Source organism: Podarcis muralis, chromosome 15 (assembly GCF_964188315.1).
Source record: "Podarcis muralis chromosome 15, rPodMur119.hap1.1, whole genome shotgun sequence".
NCBI lineage: Eukaryota > Metazoa > Chordata > Lepidosauria > Squamata > Lacertidae > Podarcis > Podarcis muralis.
Genome location: NC_135669.1, coordinates 30,679,936 through 30,697,567, shown reverse-complemented (window position 1 = coordinate 30,697,567; position 17,632 = coordinate 30,679,936). Strand labels below are relative to the sequence as shown.

Genomic DNA, 17,632 nt, shown 5'->3' with positions numbered 1-17,632 from the left:
GCACTTTGCAGAAAAATAATAAATGACAGGTCCCTGGCTTGAGAAATTTCAAGCTGAATATTCAACACATGGCAGGCAATGTTTTTATATGGCTTTTCAGGCAAAACAAAGCCATTTAGATAAAATCATTCAAACGGCCTTTGGCAACCTGGTGCCCTTCAGATGTTTTGGATAATTGTTCCCATCAGCCCCAGCCAGCTGGTCCAAGGTCTGCATTCCCTCACAGGGCAACTTTCCAGGGCCTGTATGTATGCCAGTGTTGGGCAGGGCCTCAGGCAAAAGTGGCTGGAGGAACAGATATGACTCTTCCCTTTGGACAGAAGGGAAGCCATGTAAAAGTCAGAATTTCCACACAGACACACGCTTCCACCCCAGCAAGCAAAGAAGCCGTCACAGCTCAAGGGTGTATTCCAGACATGCAAAAGCACTGGAAGGCCATTGCTGCAGCAGCATTTTTACAGGAGAGGTTTCCTAACCCATGCCACCAAGCCTGAGCTGACAAATGACTAAAGCCATCTTAAAATATCCCCCCCCCCTTTTTTTTTTAAGTGTGGGGGTGGGGGCTCAGACCTACTTGGCAACCCTGCTGATTCTAAGGCCACCTGCGGGGCCCTGTGCATTTCATTCATATAAAGCACCTAGTATATTTTTGGCACTTACATAAATTGGGGTGACAATTCTAAGAGCATGGGGCGAGGTTTGTTAGTTTATTAGTGGCAAGGGGAAAAGCTCTGTATATGCACAGAGCTACATTTATTACATTTAATTATTTTCAGATTTAGGTGACAATTACAGTTAAGGGTGGGTACCGCTAGTGTAATGTTCAAACACTATGGTTTATGTATATGCATTTTTTGCATAAGTTGGGAAAGTGTCCTCAACACATGCAGTTCTCCCTCAATCACCAAGTTTGAGAATGAGGAACATAGGAACCCAGCTGCTGTGTTTGGCCAAAGGGGACCCATCAAGTCCAGCATCCTGTTCTCACCATTGATGGTAACATCCTCTAGGAAAAGCCAGCCAGCCACCCATTCACTGGCTCAGAGCACCCTTTTAAATTTGTAATAGTTATGGGACTCAGGCTACGTACACCACATTGAGTTCCTTGGAGGAAAGGGGATATAAAGGTAATAAAAATTGTAGTATCCATGTCAAGTTGTGAGCCAACAGGAATTTTATTCATGTGCTGTGTGTAATGTATTTTTAGCCTGTTTATGAAGGAGGTGATTCCAAGAGTGCAGAATCTTGTGCTCTTGAGGTGAGGGCAAAGCATCCTTTGTACAGAGGCTCATTTGTTACAACCTATACCAATTTGCTATATGTTAACTATTTCCATGATGCGCATTTGTGTTTACGTAGCCAAGGTGTATATTAATTGTTTTTGTTTTTTAATGACATTTGCACATGATCTCAGGGAGGGAGTAAAAGGGAACTCTGAAAACTGAGCTGATTATTATTTTAAAAGATGCACTTGTTCAGTTTGCAGAAATAGCACGCAAACGAAGCAAAGAACTGCGAGATGCGGATTTGGGGGCGAGGGGAGGAAATGGATGAGAAAATCCGTAAGATTTTCGCCGGTATCAAGTCGCCTATCCCAAAGATAGCCTGGCAACACACGAGGCACGTGCCGCCGCGTGTGCAATAAGTTATCGTTACTGTTTACTGTTTTGTCAAATGATTATTGTTGTCGTTGTTGTGTCTATATTTTTATGTGTTTGCCCAATCGCCGTTGTTGTGGGGGTCGGTTGTGCGGTTTTGGCGGGAGACAACGAGAGCGGCCTCGGCGCGTGCCTTTCCCGCCCGCCTCTGCCTCGACGGCGGCGGCCCCGCGGGTGATTGACGGCGGCGGCCGTTGGGGGAGGAAAAAAAAGCCGCCGGTCCCTCGCGCCGTCCGTCCGTCCGTTGGGCCGTCCTGAGGCGGGGGCCATGGGGGCAGGAAACGAGTGAAAGGAAAGGGGAAAGAAGGAGGGGTGTCTCGCTCTGAGGTGCGCGCGAGGCCTCGCCGCCCGTTTCTTCCTCCTCAGAAGCGCCATGGAGGACCCGCTGCTCTCGGCGGCGCCCATCAACCCCAACAACTTCCCGGCCAAGCTGTGGCGGCTGGTGAACAGCCCGCGCTTCCGCTCCATCCGCTGGGACGCCCGCGGCGAAGGGCTCCTCATTGACCAGCCCTTGTTCGAGGCGGAGCTACTGGGCGCCGGGGGAGGAGGAGGAGCCGGGGGAGGCGCGGCGGTGGCGGCCGTTGGGGGAGGCGGCCCAGGCGGCGATGGAGGCGGCGCCTCGGCCTCGTCGTCGGGCGTCCCCTCAGGGCCGCCCGCCTCCCCGGAGCTATTCAAGACCACCAACTTCACCAGCTTCATCCGCCAGCTCAACCTGTACGGCTTCCGAAAAGTGGTGCTGGGCCCGCCCGGAGGGGGAGGCGGAGGAGGGTCGGCCTCGTCTTCTTCGGCCTCCTCGGCTTCCTCCTCTTCCCCGGCTTCGTCGTCGTCCTCGGCCCCCGGCGGCCCTTTGCACCATTTCCACAGCCCGCACTTTCGCCGCGACCGGCCCGACCTGTTGGTGCACCTCAAGCGCCTGACCAGCGCCAACAAAGCCAAGCTGGCCGCCGGGCTGGAAGTCACCAGCCGCCCGCCCAACCGCTTCCAGCGCCTCCTCAGCACTTCCCTGCACGGCGGGGAGGCCCTTCTGGCGCAGCAGCACCAGCACCACCAGCAGCACAACAGCCCCGCGGGGCAGGCCGCCGCCGCCGTGGCAGCAGCAGCCGCCGCCTCCGCCGCCGGGGCGGCCGCCAAGAGCAGCGACAACAAGCCCGGTGAGAGAGACGGCGCGACGCAGCAACAGCTCCTGCAAGACCAGAAGGCTCTTGAGCACGTGCAGAGTAACCACAGCCTGCCAAGGGGAAGAGGGGCCGTCGAAAGAGCCTCCAGGGTTCAACCTCACACCCCCACCCACCCACAAAAAAAGCATTTAGTTTCTTGAACAAGGGCAGCAAAAATTGTGGCACCCATTTTATGGATCTCTTTAGGCAGCAGTCCTAGCTCTACTTACCTAGGAGTGAGCTCTGTGGGATTCAGTAGAGCTTACTTCTGAGTAGACATTTAAATTGCATACAGACTGCTTCAATAGTTAAAAATCCCAGTGCGCTGTGCAAAAGAATAAAAAACATTCAATGCACGTTTTAAAACCCACCAATATAAAATAACAGCGTAAAATAAAATTTATCTGTCACGGTAATATATAGACCAGGTAAATAGAAAAGGCTTCGATGGAACTAAGACATTTTTAGCATATGTAGTTGGCATGTGCCTTAGTTCCAAATATGAATTAGCTAAAGATGAATCTTAAAACTGAAAAAAGGCATAAACATTCTGCTTCAACAGAATCACCAAGTGTTGCCCACAGTTGACAGAGTTCTAGATTACACATATGTATATGGTCACACAGGATGGAAGTTCATGTCATAATAAATATATTAGCCTTTAAGGGGCCACAAAACTTGGTCTGCTGCAGAAACAACACACAGTGACACCCCCCCCCCCCCCCCCGTTCTTAGCAGCCCACGGAGAGCTGCTGCCACTCAAAATACATAGAATTGGACTGTATGTTCCTGGCCCCTTACAGCAAAATTCACTTTCATTTTTACATGGAAACTTCTAGTCCCACATAATGGTTGGATGTGTGAATGTGGCTGCAGTTACTCAGTGCTGATGTGGAATACATATGACAGGCAAGCACCAGAGTTTAGTTCTAGCATTCAGATTTAAGCCCCCTATGAACAAGTTGAAAGCACCTTGGTACCACATGTGGACATAGTTCCATTCATACACATGCCTCTGCCCAATTTCCTAGGGTATGAAAATAGACACTGTTGAAATTCATCTAGCCTCTTTTCAAGTAATGCCATTCACTTCAGTTCTAACATTCTCTGAATCAGCCTTTTGGTCCAGATTAAACCTCATCCTCTGGATCTATAATCACAAAAACGCTTGTTTGAATCTCCCACTGTGTCCATATGTACTGACTGAAAGGGCAGGAGGAAAATCCATTCTGTTACCATCTTAAGCTATCCAGCTTCTGAGTACCATAGGAAAGTTCAGATACCTCCACAAGCATCTAATTTATATTAACTAAAATTAAACACGCAACCTCAGAAAACAAGATCACAGGATATTCACAAAGTCATACTCCAGAAGGTTGGTGGTGGTAGCAGGTGCTCTATCTCCTTCCCTCTCCCACTTCATGTGTTTCAGCTCTGCAATGCCTTAGCTGAGAAGACTCCTCCCACCACAAACTCCATCTACATTACTGTTGCACTCATTGCGATAGATGTGGGGCAGGAGTCTCTTCTATTGCAAATCAGTGCAGAATAACTCCCCCTTCATGATACTGTCCTATTGCATAATGCATATACTGTAAATTTCAAGTTTGCTTTCTTCAGAGAACAATGGAAAATAAAGAACCTGAGATCCTAGTCAGGGCTACAATTTATTAATTTTTTTTGAGGAGAAACAGGTGGTTAAGTGGACTGAATTTTGCTGTGTAGATATGCCCACAAATACATTTTATCTGTTCCCAACCTTTAGGGCAAGTGTGCACTAGCTCATTTTGTACACTAGTTGTCGCTGTATACTGCAATTAGCTGGTGCAGTTTGCATCTTATATCACCCCCCCCCCCGCCCAAGAAAAAGTAGAGCACCTCTATAAAGAAGAATTAGTCTTGCTAAACAAATTGGACCATTTCTTATCCTAGCCATTGTCTCACTCTTCCTTTACTACTTTCCTCAGCCCAAGGAATAATGATATTTATTTTTATAGCTGCTACAATTAAGCAACGTTCACAAGCCTCTCCTCTTTTGCATACCCAGTAGGGTGCAAAAATGACTGCACAGTATTTCGAGCCCTAGCCTCAAACCCAAAGAGGAGGTTGTGTAGCTGATGGTCCTACTAGGTTAATGATACAAAAGGAAAGGAAACAGGAGGCAAAACATTGGGTTGGAGATTGCCCTTCCTCCATTTTTAACACAATATACATTTTTAATTTATATCTATCTTCCCCCCAGCTCAGCCTGAGGAGGAAATGTATAAACATCAATAATGGGTGAAAGTACTGCTAACCTCTGCAGGGAGATAAAGAAGGCCCACCCTTTAGAAGAGCAGTGAATTTGCCTGAGACACCTTATAGACAGGGACTCTTCACACAACACACAATTCCTACACAAATACCACATCCATACAAGAAAAGCCCACAAATACAATAGAATGTGACAAATAGGAAACTGGTCTATGCAGCTCAATATTGTCTGCGCTGACAGGCAGGGGCTCTCCAGGGGTTCAGGCAAGGAGTCTCTCCCAGCCCCTTCTGGAGTTCTGGATGTTCGGTATTGAACTTGGGACCTTTTGCATACACTGTGCCATGGCCCTTGTTAATTTCTTTTTAAACAAATTTATTTAAAACATCCACTTATCCTCAGTTTAGCTCAGGGAAGTGAATAACAATGAATTAAAACAATGTTAGCTGTTTTAACAGTGGAAATGCTGAAGCAGCAGGATATAAAACAACAAATTGCCATTAAAAATATTTTATCTAGAGATCCTATACGAATAAAAATAAAAATACAAGGACAACTTCTCATGGTCAAAACTGGTTAGTTTTAAAAAACCAAACAGCTGTCAGTCTGTTAACTGGGCGAGAGTTATAATAAGAGCTCTGCCTCATGAGACTGAAGGCCTATCTAGTCCAGCATCCTGTTCTCACAGTGGCCTACCAGATGCCTTTAAGAAGCCCACAAGCAGAAGATGAGTGCAACAGCACTTTATTGATTTGTGATTCCCTGGCAGCCAGCAGTTGGTATTCAGGGACATACGTAGTCTAAATGGCCTGGTCTGTTTCTAGACCCAGCTCTGCATACTGGTGCTTACCTTTAGAGCCCGTCAGGGTTTGAGACTGTAAATAATAATAATAATAATAATAATAATAATAATAATAATAATAATAATAATATATAGCAAGTGGCAACCAGAGAAAGGGATGATGGTGTCCCATTTCCAAGGTATGCCTACTAAAGATGCTCTCCTGGCTTTCCATGCTGATGCTGTTTTAGCGTTAGTTAAAGCTCTTTCTTAGTTATTTTAATTGTGAATATTAATTTCTGGTTAGTTTTTTATTTGCTTTTCTGTTGCTTTTAGATTTTATTGTGTTTTCGTTTCTTTATTTTAAAATTTGATAACAATTGTGTGTATATTTGTTATAAACTTCCCTGGGATCTTTTTGGGGTGCAGGACACAAATACCTTAATATATAAATGAAAACTATGCAAGGAGCCTCCATCACACTGCACTCCTCCAATTTCAATTTGCACATATAATTCAAAAGAGTTTGCAACACTGATGTGGCAGTAAAGTCAGGCTATTGGCATCATGGTCCTGCCTGCTATCTAAATGGCAGCTTCTGATTCTGAGCTGGAAATTCAGGCTGTGTATCCCTCTAAAGTTTAAGCTTTGTAGTGAGATCCTGGGCATAGTTTGATGCGAAAAACAGGAAGGGCTCACAGTTAAATCTTGGATCAGGGCTGTACATATGGATGGACAAATATGTCAATTTCAGTTTCTCCGGTTCCTCATTTTTCCAATCTTAAATCCAGTTCACATTTCTGCAGCAATTTTTTTTAATAATCCTCAAGAAAATGTGTCAGCTATTAATGTGAATTTCTCATAATAAGCACATTTCTGCATGCAGTTTTGACTATTTTTTTGCAAGCAGTTTCCCAGATGCAGAATATGTTTTTTGTATGTTATTTTCAGTAATATATGCATTTTTGTGCACACTTTCCCCAAACTCAGCAAATACAATAGAGATAAAAATCATTAAGACCTTTAAATCAGAAATAACTTAAAATGCTTGCTGAAATAAAATGCTTGCTCTCTGTAATATTTTAATTATAGCTAATATTGAGGTATCTACTGTTTTATGCTTGTTAATAATCCAGTGAATACTTTCTTTCCCTCTCCCTATGCAGCACCACTGACTTTAGGACAGTTTCACCGGTCTTTTCGGCGAGATAATTTATCTCCATACTCATACCTGTCACCATCATCTCACAACCAAAATACCTTCCCACTGAAAGGTTCAGAACGGACTCCTCTTCCTCCAAGAACATGGCAGAACTCCCTTGGGATGCTCCCAGGGCAGGTGGAGACATCAACTTTTTCTGACAAAGGAGTTCCATTTCCTGTGCTCCAGAGGTTTCCAACTGAGGTAACTTACACTCTGCAGCCCAGCGCTACCTCAGTGCACATTCAGCAAGGACCGCAGACGATTGCTGCATCATCCCAGAAATATACCAGTTACGCAGCTTCAGCACCATACTCCCAAGCTTACTACCCAACAGGTAACCTGATCTAGGTATTTCAGAAAACAACAACATACAAGTGTGCTTTAATGCAGGGTGGGCAGAAAGCAAATGGTAGATAACGGGATTATTCAGACTAGATTGGGAAGAGTTTCTGACTCCCAGTTGTTTAACAATAGCAAGAGCAGACCGACGCCCTCCTCACCTAAAAAAAAAAAGCTCTGATCTGTAGTAATTCAGATATAGAATGATACTTACGTAGGGTATTCAAGTGTAGGGCTCATGGATTATAGGGTAGACCATTTACTCTGCCCCATGGGCCACTACTTTGAATCTGGCTTCCTTCACAGGCACAATTTTGTACCTTTATCTAGTTGCAGGATTTGGTGGATTTCTCATCAAAGTACGTAAATTCCACAAGCCTAATGTCTGTCCAGGATGAATATAAATTATATATAGTGGGAAGAAGAAAATGCAAATAAAGTAAATCCAAAAAGAAGGCATTTATTTTCTTGAATTTTTTTCAAAAGATACATCCTGTTTGAACAGTGCTTGGCCCTTTATACAAGACTTATATCACTGCAATTGAACACTGATTACAGGACCGTTAAGTAGGCTTTCTCTGTGGTGAACGGTTTTTAAGTATTGGACTGGCATTAGTTAAAAGGCACAGGCCATTGTGGATTATTTTTCATCTCATAGTCCCATCCACTGTCCTCATTATATATTTTGGAAGGAAACTTGTGACACTGTTGTAGGGCGTTTAGGGTGGAATCACCATTCCTCATTTTCTATTTTTTTTGCAGTCCATCCACACGACATCGTTACCAATCTTCTTATTTTCCTGGAGGCTTTTCTTATGGCTATTTGAAAAATGGTTCATAGTGCTCCTTTTTCATCTTTTCAAAAGTTGTGGTTTAATTGATTATAGTGGGCAGAGGAATCTATCACCATTTTTCATATCTGCTGCAATTGTTTTCTGGTGTATGGGTTGGGAACGCTGTATTGGTGCTGCTTTCCCAGCAGGGAGACAAACTTCAACTGATCAGTGTTCCTGGATGTATTCAGATCTTACCACAATGGCGCACAACCAGATTCAGAAGAAGGAATATATAAAGTGAAGTGACCTCTGAAATACAGTGGACATTATGTGAATAATGTTGTGCATATACAATATAATATGTTACATATGGGCAGAGAGACAAAAGTATGAACTTAACAAAAATATCACAACAGAAGGACAGAAAAAATTAGATACTCTAAACAAAGTGTATTCCCACTAAGGAACAGGCTTGGCTTATGGCTCTTCCTTTGTTCACCTGAAAATTATGTTGCAATACTTCCCACCTTTGTCCCCCATTGTTTAATTCATTCATTCAATAATGGGGGGAAAGTTTGTATGCACAGATCAGCTCTTGTGGGAACAAAAAAAGGATGCTTCACTTGGAAGAGATTCATCTGCTAATTGGAAGCATACATGCAGAACAATCTGGCTTACACATCCCTCTGCAGCAGGCTTCTTTGGAGGAGTCCCAAGAAGAGCAGCAGGTACGCAGCCGTCTCTTCTTGTGGCTTCCTTGCTAAGATTGGGTTTTAGGTACCACTACTGGAGCCAGGTTGGGACAGATAGATCTGACCTATGGGACGCAATTTATTGTAGAAATGTTGTGCAAACCAGCCCTGGGTCTGGTTAATCACCATTATTGGGCTTGGAAGGTGTTTTTCTGGGTCATATAGAGAAGTAACCCCCATGGGGTCTTTGTTTGCCAATATTCAGAGCATGGTGCTTGGGCTATCTACATGAGGTTTTACCTGCAGCAGGCACCTCTAGCCTAGATTCATTACTTGCCTCTTATTTGGAATGCATTACAGCCTGCCATGCCAGCAGTGAACTGATTTCATTTTAGTTTGGATGAGACAAGCAGTTCTTTAAATTTTAGAGCTTTTGTTTACAACACAATAAGTTTGCAATTGCCACTCATTTGTTGGGAGAGTAAGGATCTTGAGGATTTTTCCGGTCCTAGTTACAATAGTAGGAAAATGTAATTGCCCCTTGAGCTGGTACCACACTTGTGAACATAAGCTGGTTGCCAAATTACAGCAACTGCCCTGTGGGAAGGGACCTCTGATGCCTGCTCCTGCTCCAGTGAGGCTGGTGTGGTTCTTGGGTCACCTCCAAACTGTTAGTTTTCTGAAGGGATTCGAGCACATACCAGAAAATTTAGGTTTGCACAAGTAAAGTGGATTAAAGGGCTCTCTTGCCCCAGTGAGAGAAATCCACTTAAAAAAAAAAAGCTGACTTTTTGCAATTGGAAAAGTGATGGGAAAATGTGTGGGATGAACACGGGATTAACAGGCAACACCTCACAAGCAGATCAAAATGAATTTTCAATGTTGCATAGCCTCTCTGCAAAATCAGAACTCATGACCAATAAAGACTTGATAGAGTCTAGCCTCCATGTAAGCTTTGTGCAAGCAAATGTGGAAGAGCTCTGTTGTATTTTATAAGTGCTGTTAGCCACCTTGAGGACACTAGTGAAAGTGAAAAAGCAACTAAAAAAATAATACATGAGCACAGCGTGGAATTTATTTATTTAACAAAATTGATGTAAAACCAAAGAAACATCAAAGTGGTTTACAAAAAAGTGGAATACGGTTGCATGATTGTTATATACCTTGTAAAGTGTCTTTTTAAGATCACTGTGAAAAGCAGTACAAAGCCATACTCACTCATCCCACTGGCTGATGTTCTAAATAAGTTTTATCATTTACCGTATATTCATGTATGGTGTGAATGTCTTCTAAATTAAGAAAGAAAACTGGACACAAAATAAGATAGACATTTATTCATACGTCAAAATCTAGACATTGTTGAGCAGGGCCATATACTTTTCAGTAGAGCATGGGATTTTTAAAACGGAAATAGTAGCAAACATCAGCAAAACTATTCTCTCTTTTGGCAAGAGTACCCTGCTATTTTTGAAACCCTGTGTTTTTGCTTTCTATGTACGTCTTTGCCAAGCTTTGCATTCCTCCTCTTTAATACCTCTCTGAAACCAGGCTGTTCCTTCTCCATTATGTGCAGATAGAATATTGCATTTTTGTGCTAGTTTGGAGCTAGTAGAACTATAGTATGTATTTAAAAATACAATCCAGAGAGGTTTCTTAATGGTTGGGAAAGTTTATTATTATTATTTTACCTTTTCTTTCCCTTTCCAGCTGTATTACAGTGTTGCTCTCCACCTACCCACATGGATCCCTTAAGTGGCTGTGCTAGTCCTACTGCCTCAACCTATACACACTGCAGTTATTTTCAGGTGAGTCAAATAAGCAAGTATATTGGCCATGATCTAATGAGCCACTTTAGGCATACCTAATGCAATATTTGACTTTGAAGAGCAGACTCTTTTGATGTTTGCATCACAAGCTGTTTTTGAAGTTCTCCTCTGTTTCAAAAGTGGCTTGCTATATGCCAGAGAGGAGCTGCAGATTGAGAAACACAAGACCAAAGCTTCCTTGGTCATACAGAACAAATTGAACATGTCTTTGGATCATAGCCCGTGTATCAAAAGAGTTTCATTCTGGTTCGCTACTTCAGCTACATATCAATGCATAAGAAGCGTTGTTTTGCAAAATTGAAAAATAAATGGAAAGAAAACACTTCATATAATAAGAGAGCTGGAAGGGACATTGTAGGTTATCAAGTCAATGTAAGATCTGCAATGGAAGAGACAACTACAGCCTCCTTGACAGACGTCCATCCAGTCTCTGCTTAAATAATTCATAAATGAGAGAATAGTGTGTGAACTCTTTACATTGTTTTGGAGCCAAATGACTGATATAAACAAGTACTCACAAATAACTAAGTTTCAAAGAGAAGTAAAATTACTTTTCCTTTTAAAATCATTTTCTTCTAAAATCGTTTTGCCTTACAAAAACCTTAACTAAAATTGTCTTTTGTTTTAGAAACATTTTGTCTGAGGCCTTGTTATTCATCCCATGTCTCATTGCCATACCACTTTACCCAGTATAGGGAGCAGGATGGGTCAGTTAAATTCCAGAAGGCTAAAGGGCTGTTTAGTGGAGGCAGCCAGTATACACACACACACACACACACACACACACACACACACTTGGTGGACTTGGCTTGGCTTGACTGTTTACCTCTCTTCTCTCACAGTGCAGGCCACAATCCTTTCCATCTGATGTGTTCATGGTATTGAAATAAAACATTTTTGTTTTTAATGAACATCAAAAATGCAGCAGCTCAGTGGTAGAACACCTCATTGAAAAGTTATCAGGTTCAATCCCCAGCTTCTCCAGCTAAATCTTTGTAAATCATCATCATCATCATCATCATCTTGATACACCAGGGTATCTGACATAGTATAAGAAGCTTTCCATGTTCATATGTTCCTAACCCAAAAGGCGTTAATAATGCTTCATGCCCCTTGTCTGCTCCACACTTATAAATTACACCTCATTAGACAAGGCGTATTGTTCATTTGGTAGGAAAAATGGAAGTGTTTGAATTATTAAGCCAAACCAGAATGATAATGTTAACATGGTTTTAATGCATGTTTGTATATGATTTGGTGGCATTTAACATTGTTTGTGGAGGGCCCAGTTGACATTGTTGAAAGAGCATAACATATATGCCAAAAACAAATAGATAAATGGAATAAATATATTTGTTGCCTTTACCTTGCCAGAACCCATCAATGCAGTCTTCATACCCTGTTGAATTTCTACCTTCTAACTGGTCCTGCAACACCTCTGATGAAAACAAGAAGACAGAAGTAAACTTGGAGGCTGTCTTCCAGATTGTAGATGAGATGCATTCATCCCCCAAGTTGGAAATGGTGAAGGTGGAACCAGTGGAGAGCCAGTGTCCAACTTCACAGCCAAACCGAGGCCAGCAGTTACTAGTTAATCCGGGGAACAATGATGCACCTTCTTCAGGCCAGGCTAGCCACCTAGAACCTCTGACACCTGTGGGCTCAGATATTACATCCTTTGTGGTGGAATCAGAGCAAGCTATAGCATGCTCCTTGCCGCAGTCTCCTGAGTTTATTTACACTATCCACACCACTGAACCAGTGGAGAATACCACAGCGCAAATAGTGCAGCAGCCTGCAGCCACGCAGCCTACACCAGCAAAGCTGAAAGAACAGCTGAACCAATCTTCAACACAGTCTTCCATGGTGTTTGTACAGGAGGAACTTCCCTTCAGTCAGCCGCAGGTATGGTGTAATGCAGTGAAAAGGGGTACGACATTCTGCAGTGATAACCTAGCCTGAATATTTTTATGTGACAAACCAATATTTATATTACTACCAATATAACTTCTATTTACAGCATTGTTCATTTTCCAAAGTTATAAACTTAAATATTCCATATTGCATGTCACATAGACTATTTAGATCACTGTATAGGTTTTGCTGAGAGACGTAATGCAGAAAGCTAGTGTGGTACAGTGGTTAGTGGGCTAAGACTGGGGAGACTTAAGTTCAAGTCCCCACTCAGCCAGAAAGCTCTCACTGGTTGACCTTGAGACAATCCTTTTCTCTCAGTCCAATCTCGCTCACAAAATTCTGAGTACATATAAGATGTACTCTTGGTCTCCTTAAAGTAAGGGCAGGATATAAATGTTTCAAATAAATAATATGGTGTAAAGTAACATCTTCAAGGGACTGTTAAAAGGACATTTATGTGAACACTTCATGGTGGATTTTTTGTGCATTTTTTAAAGGAGGATCCCAGTATCAAGTGTCAGACAAATCCATCAGAGACAGTTGTGTCTTCAGAGCAGATAGGATTCCTCCTTTCGGAGGTGGGTCCTCTCAGCAAATGTGCCAAAGATTCAGTTTCCTCCATCCAAACCAAATGCAGAGAAAGAAGGAGCAGTTCACAGAAGGGCAAGTCCCCTGGTAAGAATGGCACGCTTTAAGGATTTGTTGAAACAAATGTATTGTTGTGCGCCACCTCCATCTCTGAGCTGTGTGAAATTCCTGGGCTTCCAGGTGCATACCCAGGGGTTGTGCTTTCTTTTGGGAACGAGGCACAGCAGAGACTGAAGTGTCTGTATGATATATGGTTTATTTACACATATATACAACCAGAGCCTACAATGGAAGGGTTAACAGTATTAGCACCCCAAGAGGTTTTTGTTTCTCCCATAGCCACAGGCTTGGATTCAAACAGATACCAAACATTGCTTTTGGCTCTCTTTCTAGCTTGCTGATTTTCTTCTAGGTCACACCCCTCCTAAATTCTGGTTTTATCTGTTGAGGGAGGCCCCCCCCCAACCATTTGTGTCTCCCACGGAGCCCCTAAGCCCCTTTAAGCCTCTTTAATAGCTCATCACCCAGGTCATCACCTCACAGGAAGCTAGGTTGGCTTGATTAGATTTTAACGTTTGCTGGATATAGGGATTAATGGGATCTGGTACCCATAAACTAAAAGCAGTTTTTATACTAGGAATGTGTACCAGCCATAAGATTTGACTGTTGCTTTGTGTCTCTCAGAACTGAATTAGATTTGTTAAAACTGAGGGTGCTGTGTTCTCCACATTCACTATAATGTCACCTCTAAAAATGGCTATACCTTTCCCCCCGTTTTCATTGAACTGAATAAAATTTGCAGGCATAGCAGATCATCCAGGGGTTTTGTGCAGAGCACCTTTAAACTTTGATTTTTTAAAACAAAGGGAAAGTCTACATTTTCATTTTCTGTCATAGTTGAATGCAATTTGCAGGTATGGTCACCCCTTCTGAGGGAATGGAGCCTGCCTAATTTCACAATGATGGCTGTAGTGATTCTCCTCCAAGGACAGAATTTACCATTTTGGGGCGGGTACATAGGGGATGGAGTGGGATGGTGGTGGAAGAAAGAGCATATATCCCTAGGAATGGGGTGGGCATGTATCACACCCCAGCAAGGACTCAGTGTTAAAGATGGTTAGTGCTAACGAGTTTATTCATAATCAAGGTGTGAAGCTGGTTAATAATCCTGGTTAGAGAATGCATCGTGATTAACCTTGGTTCCAGTGTAACCTTTAACAGTGATCAGAGTGACTGAGGAAGACATTAAACATGGGAGGCAAGCAGGTAGGGGAGGGAGTGTAGGATCTGCTGACCTGCTGCTGATCACTGGACAATGATTAAGGGACAGAGTTAAATCTCTGTTTGCCCCGTCAGTAATACATTTTTAACATGAATCACATTGTAGATGAGTAGGGGAGAACTATGTGTTACATTACACTCTTGTGTCATGAAATCCTGATCCTTTGCAGAGCAAACCCTGAAAGGCATGCACTGCACTAGACAAGGGTTTGGCAAAAAGGAAGAGCTCCATCATTCTCTGGGACTCTGCTCCTACAGAAGTTGTTGTTTAATTTATGTATCACCTTTTCAAGTGTTTCAAGGCAGTTAACAAATATGCCATAAATACTGCTAAACAAATTTAAACCACACAAAACAACGAAATATAGATTTTAAAATAATACAAACTGGACACCTAAGACTGAGACCTTTTGATTCAGAAACAAAAATATCTTGAAGTGCTTCTAGAATGTACAGACCCCGCGTACCTCTTGTGTGCTGTTCCACAGAACAGGGGCAGCCACCCTGAAAGCCCTGCTCTAAGTTACTACTGAGTGGGCTGGCTGGATAGCTCAGCTGGTTAGAGTGCAGACTTCTGTTACTGCTGCCAGTGCTCTGGAACCATTTTTAATTTACTGACATGGGGATTGAACCTCCCAAGGATAAAGGCAGGTATTGGTGGGTGAGTTTCATGTGGAAAGTAACTGGCAAGGGAAGGCCTGAGCACGCATTTCTGCCTCTTAAGATGTAGCATGCATTTCCAGTGCCCTCCAAAGCAGATATTGAATTGCCCTTTCCATTCTTCCTAGATCTACATCTGCTAGTGGATGTGGCTTGCAAACAAGAACATTTTCCAAAGGAAGAAGAATTAAGGGAGTGAGAACTTGGTGGAAAGTGTGTGCAAATGCTGAGTAGTGGCCAGCTGGGGAAGAGCAGTGCCTTTCACTCCAAAAGGACTTTGGATACTTTTCCTTCGTTATTAACAAAACACTCTCCTTATCTGGTCATTTTTGTTTCACATGTAAATAGTCCCGTCATTGTTTTTATTATACCTCTTTCATAGGTTTAAATATTTTTTCTGGTCAATTTCTCCTGATTTATTTGCCCAAACTCTTTAAAAGTAGAAAACATGGTCTCTTGATAAACAGAAAAACTTAACATTCTCAGGGAGCTGTTCCAGTTGCAGAATGTTCTTTGTTTTGCACTGGAATGTCTACACTGTGTTGTAGCAAACAGCAGCAGCAGCTTCTCCCACCCTTAGGACTGTTTAAAATTCATTTGGAGAGCATTTAAAGGTGGAGGCTTTTCCAAAACAAACGGAACTCAAAGGAACTTGAGGTCTCAAAATCTGAGGTCCAAATTGGTCATTAATTCTAGAAAGGCACTCAGAATGATGAGCTCATATTCTAGGTGATTGCACAGGAAGTTTTCTTCTTTTTTGCATTTGTTCCTTTTCAACAGCAAATATTATCTTGTCTAAGAGAACAGCTGCTGCATATTTTATGTTAATGTAGCATACTTGGGTTTTAATAATTTCCTCATTCTAGAGGCACTTTATAATAATTAGTTAAGGCAATTGTTGTTTTACTATATTGCTTAGTTTAAATATATCTTCTCAGGCTATTTTAACTTGTTTAACATAATTATATTTATTGATAATATATGTTAAAGAGCCATGTCTTTGCACTCCTATTTATTTGTGTTGTAAGTATATTGGTATATATGTGTTTGTGTTTGTGTGTGAATGATGTAGCACGGTGAGAATGTGCTTTAAGCTAGTTCACTCATATTTTCAGTGTCAAATTCTGCCACTGTGAAAAATGCACAAGAAAGTACTTGAAAAAAGCAGAGAGAACAAACAGATCTGCAGCTTATTGCTCTCTTACATTCGTTATCTCCCAGTACCCATGTGAACAGCAGGATGAACCAAGGTCAGATGTACATACTCGGCTGGAGCCTCATATTAGACAGAGACCTTAATGTTATGTCTTTTCCTTCAGAAATGCCATTGCATATCTTACCAGATATTTTGAATACTTTGAGATAGCCCTCAATTAGTCTTCTGCAACCTTGTTTTTCCATCTTGAAATTCAGTATTATTTTAAAACAAGCAGGTCAAATTGAGCTGGGAAATGCTATTGTAATCAGGGACTATCTAGCAGGGTCTCTGAGATGCTGAAACTGAATGGTAAGAGTTGTAGTAGTCATGTTGCTTGAATCCAAAATAGCTTAGCGATGGGTGTTTGGCGCCAGACTAGTATTGATCCATATTAATGCAGGCAAAACTGATTTTTTGACACTCCTTCATAGGATTATTCCAAAATTTCTCTAGTAGTCATTTATGAGCAATCAGTAAAGTAAGAGCTTTCACATGGGTCTGTAGTTTTAAAGCGGAATTAGGAAATTGTATTTATTATCTTTCTCCTGTCCATGAGCTAATTGAAACAAAGAGGCCAAGGAGCTGGATCTCCTGCCATATTTATAGGCACAATTATTTAATTTTACTGGCTCTTGAGCATTTGTAAGATAGCAAAAGAGAAAGGACATTCACACTGTCTAAAGAAATCTGCATAGAAATCTGCACAGTATCGCTGAAACTAATAGAACAGGGTTAACTCTCCAGAATAGGTCTTCTCAGTGTTTCCACAGTTTTAGCCCTATTGTATGTAGTCAATAAACAATAAAGTGCCCACTCCAAAGAAGTCTACAGTTTCATAGTTTGTTTTAAATTGAGTAGTGAATTACAAAAACATGCCACCCACTAAGTGTGAAAGGAGACTTGCATATCCATTGAGTTGTAACCTTCTACCGTAATGGTACAGTTCTGTCTTAAAGATCTAACAGCCAAGAAGCCTTAGGAAGTGATGGAGGTATTGTCCTGCCACTGAAGATGAAGCCACATCAGTGGAATGATATGTCCACTGGCAGACCTCCCCTAGTATGTTGGTGGAAGCCTCCGACATCCTGGATGATCTGGACAGAAACAGGGTGTGTTGTGGGCATAAAATTGTTGCTCTGTATTGCTCCTCTTTATTTAAAGCAATAAATTAGAAACCATCGTACATAACACTTTCAACCTAGATAATGACAGATAATTAACTAACAGAGTTCACAGAGCTTTAGTAAAAATATCAGCTTGCCACAATTGTACAAAAGGTGAAGCTGGCTAAATGTTTGGATCTT

At 42.1% G+C, this 17,632-nt stretch overlaps 1 protein-coding gene across 2 annotated transcripts; it reads left to right on the top strand.

Moving 5' to 3' along the window:
• Positions 1–1,795: 1,795 nt before the first annotated feature.
• On the top strand, positions 1,796–17,151 carry HSF5 (heat shock transcription factor 5). Of its 2 annotated transcripts, none has more exons than XM_028708233.2 (6): positions 1,796–2,875; positions 7,014–7,385; positions 10,566–10,663; positions 12,059–12,589; positions 13,099–13,276; positions 15,259–17,151. In XM_028708233.2, exons 1-6 carry the CDS (start codon positions 2,032–2,034, stop codon positions 15,327–15,329), a joined length of 2,094 nt encoding a protein of 697 aa, XP_028564066.2. In that variant the 5' UTR covers positions 1,796–2,031; the 3' UTR covers positions 15,330–17,151. The 2 variants fall into 2 exon arrangements, with proteins under 2 accessions (XP_028564066.2, XP_028564067.1); XM_028708234.2 differs by having other exon boundaries at positions 1,797–2,809.
• Positions 17,152–17,632: the final 481 nt, after the last annotated feature.

Coding starts and splice junctions, on each gene's coding strand:
- HSF5 (XM_028708233.2), top strand. CDS start 2,032: ATGGAGGACCCGCTGCTCTCGGCGGCGCCCATCAACCCCAACAACTTC. Junction 12,590..13,098: donor TTCCCTTCAGTCAGCCGCAG/GTATGGTGTAAT, acceptor CATTTTTTAAAG/GAGGATCCCAGTATCAAGTG. Junction 13,277..15,258: donor ACAGAAGGGCAAGTCCCCTG/GTAAGAATGGCA, acceptor CATTCTTCCTAG/ATCTACATCTGCTAGTGGAT.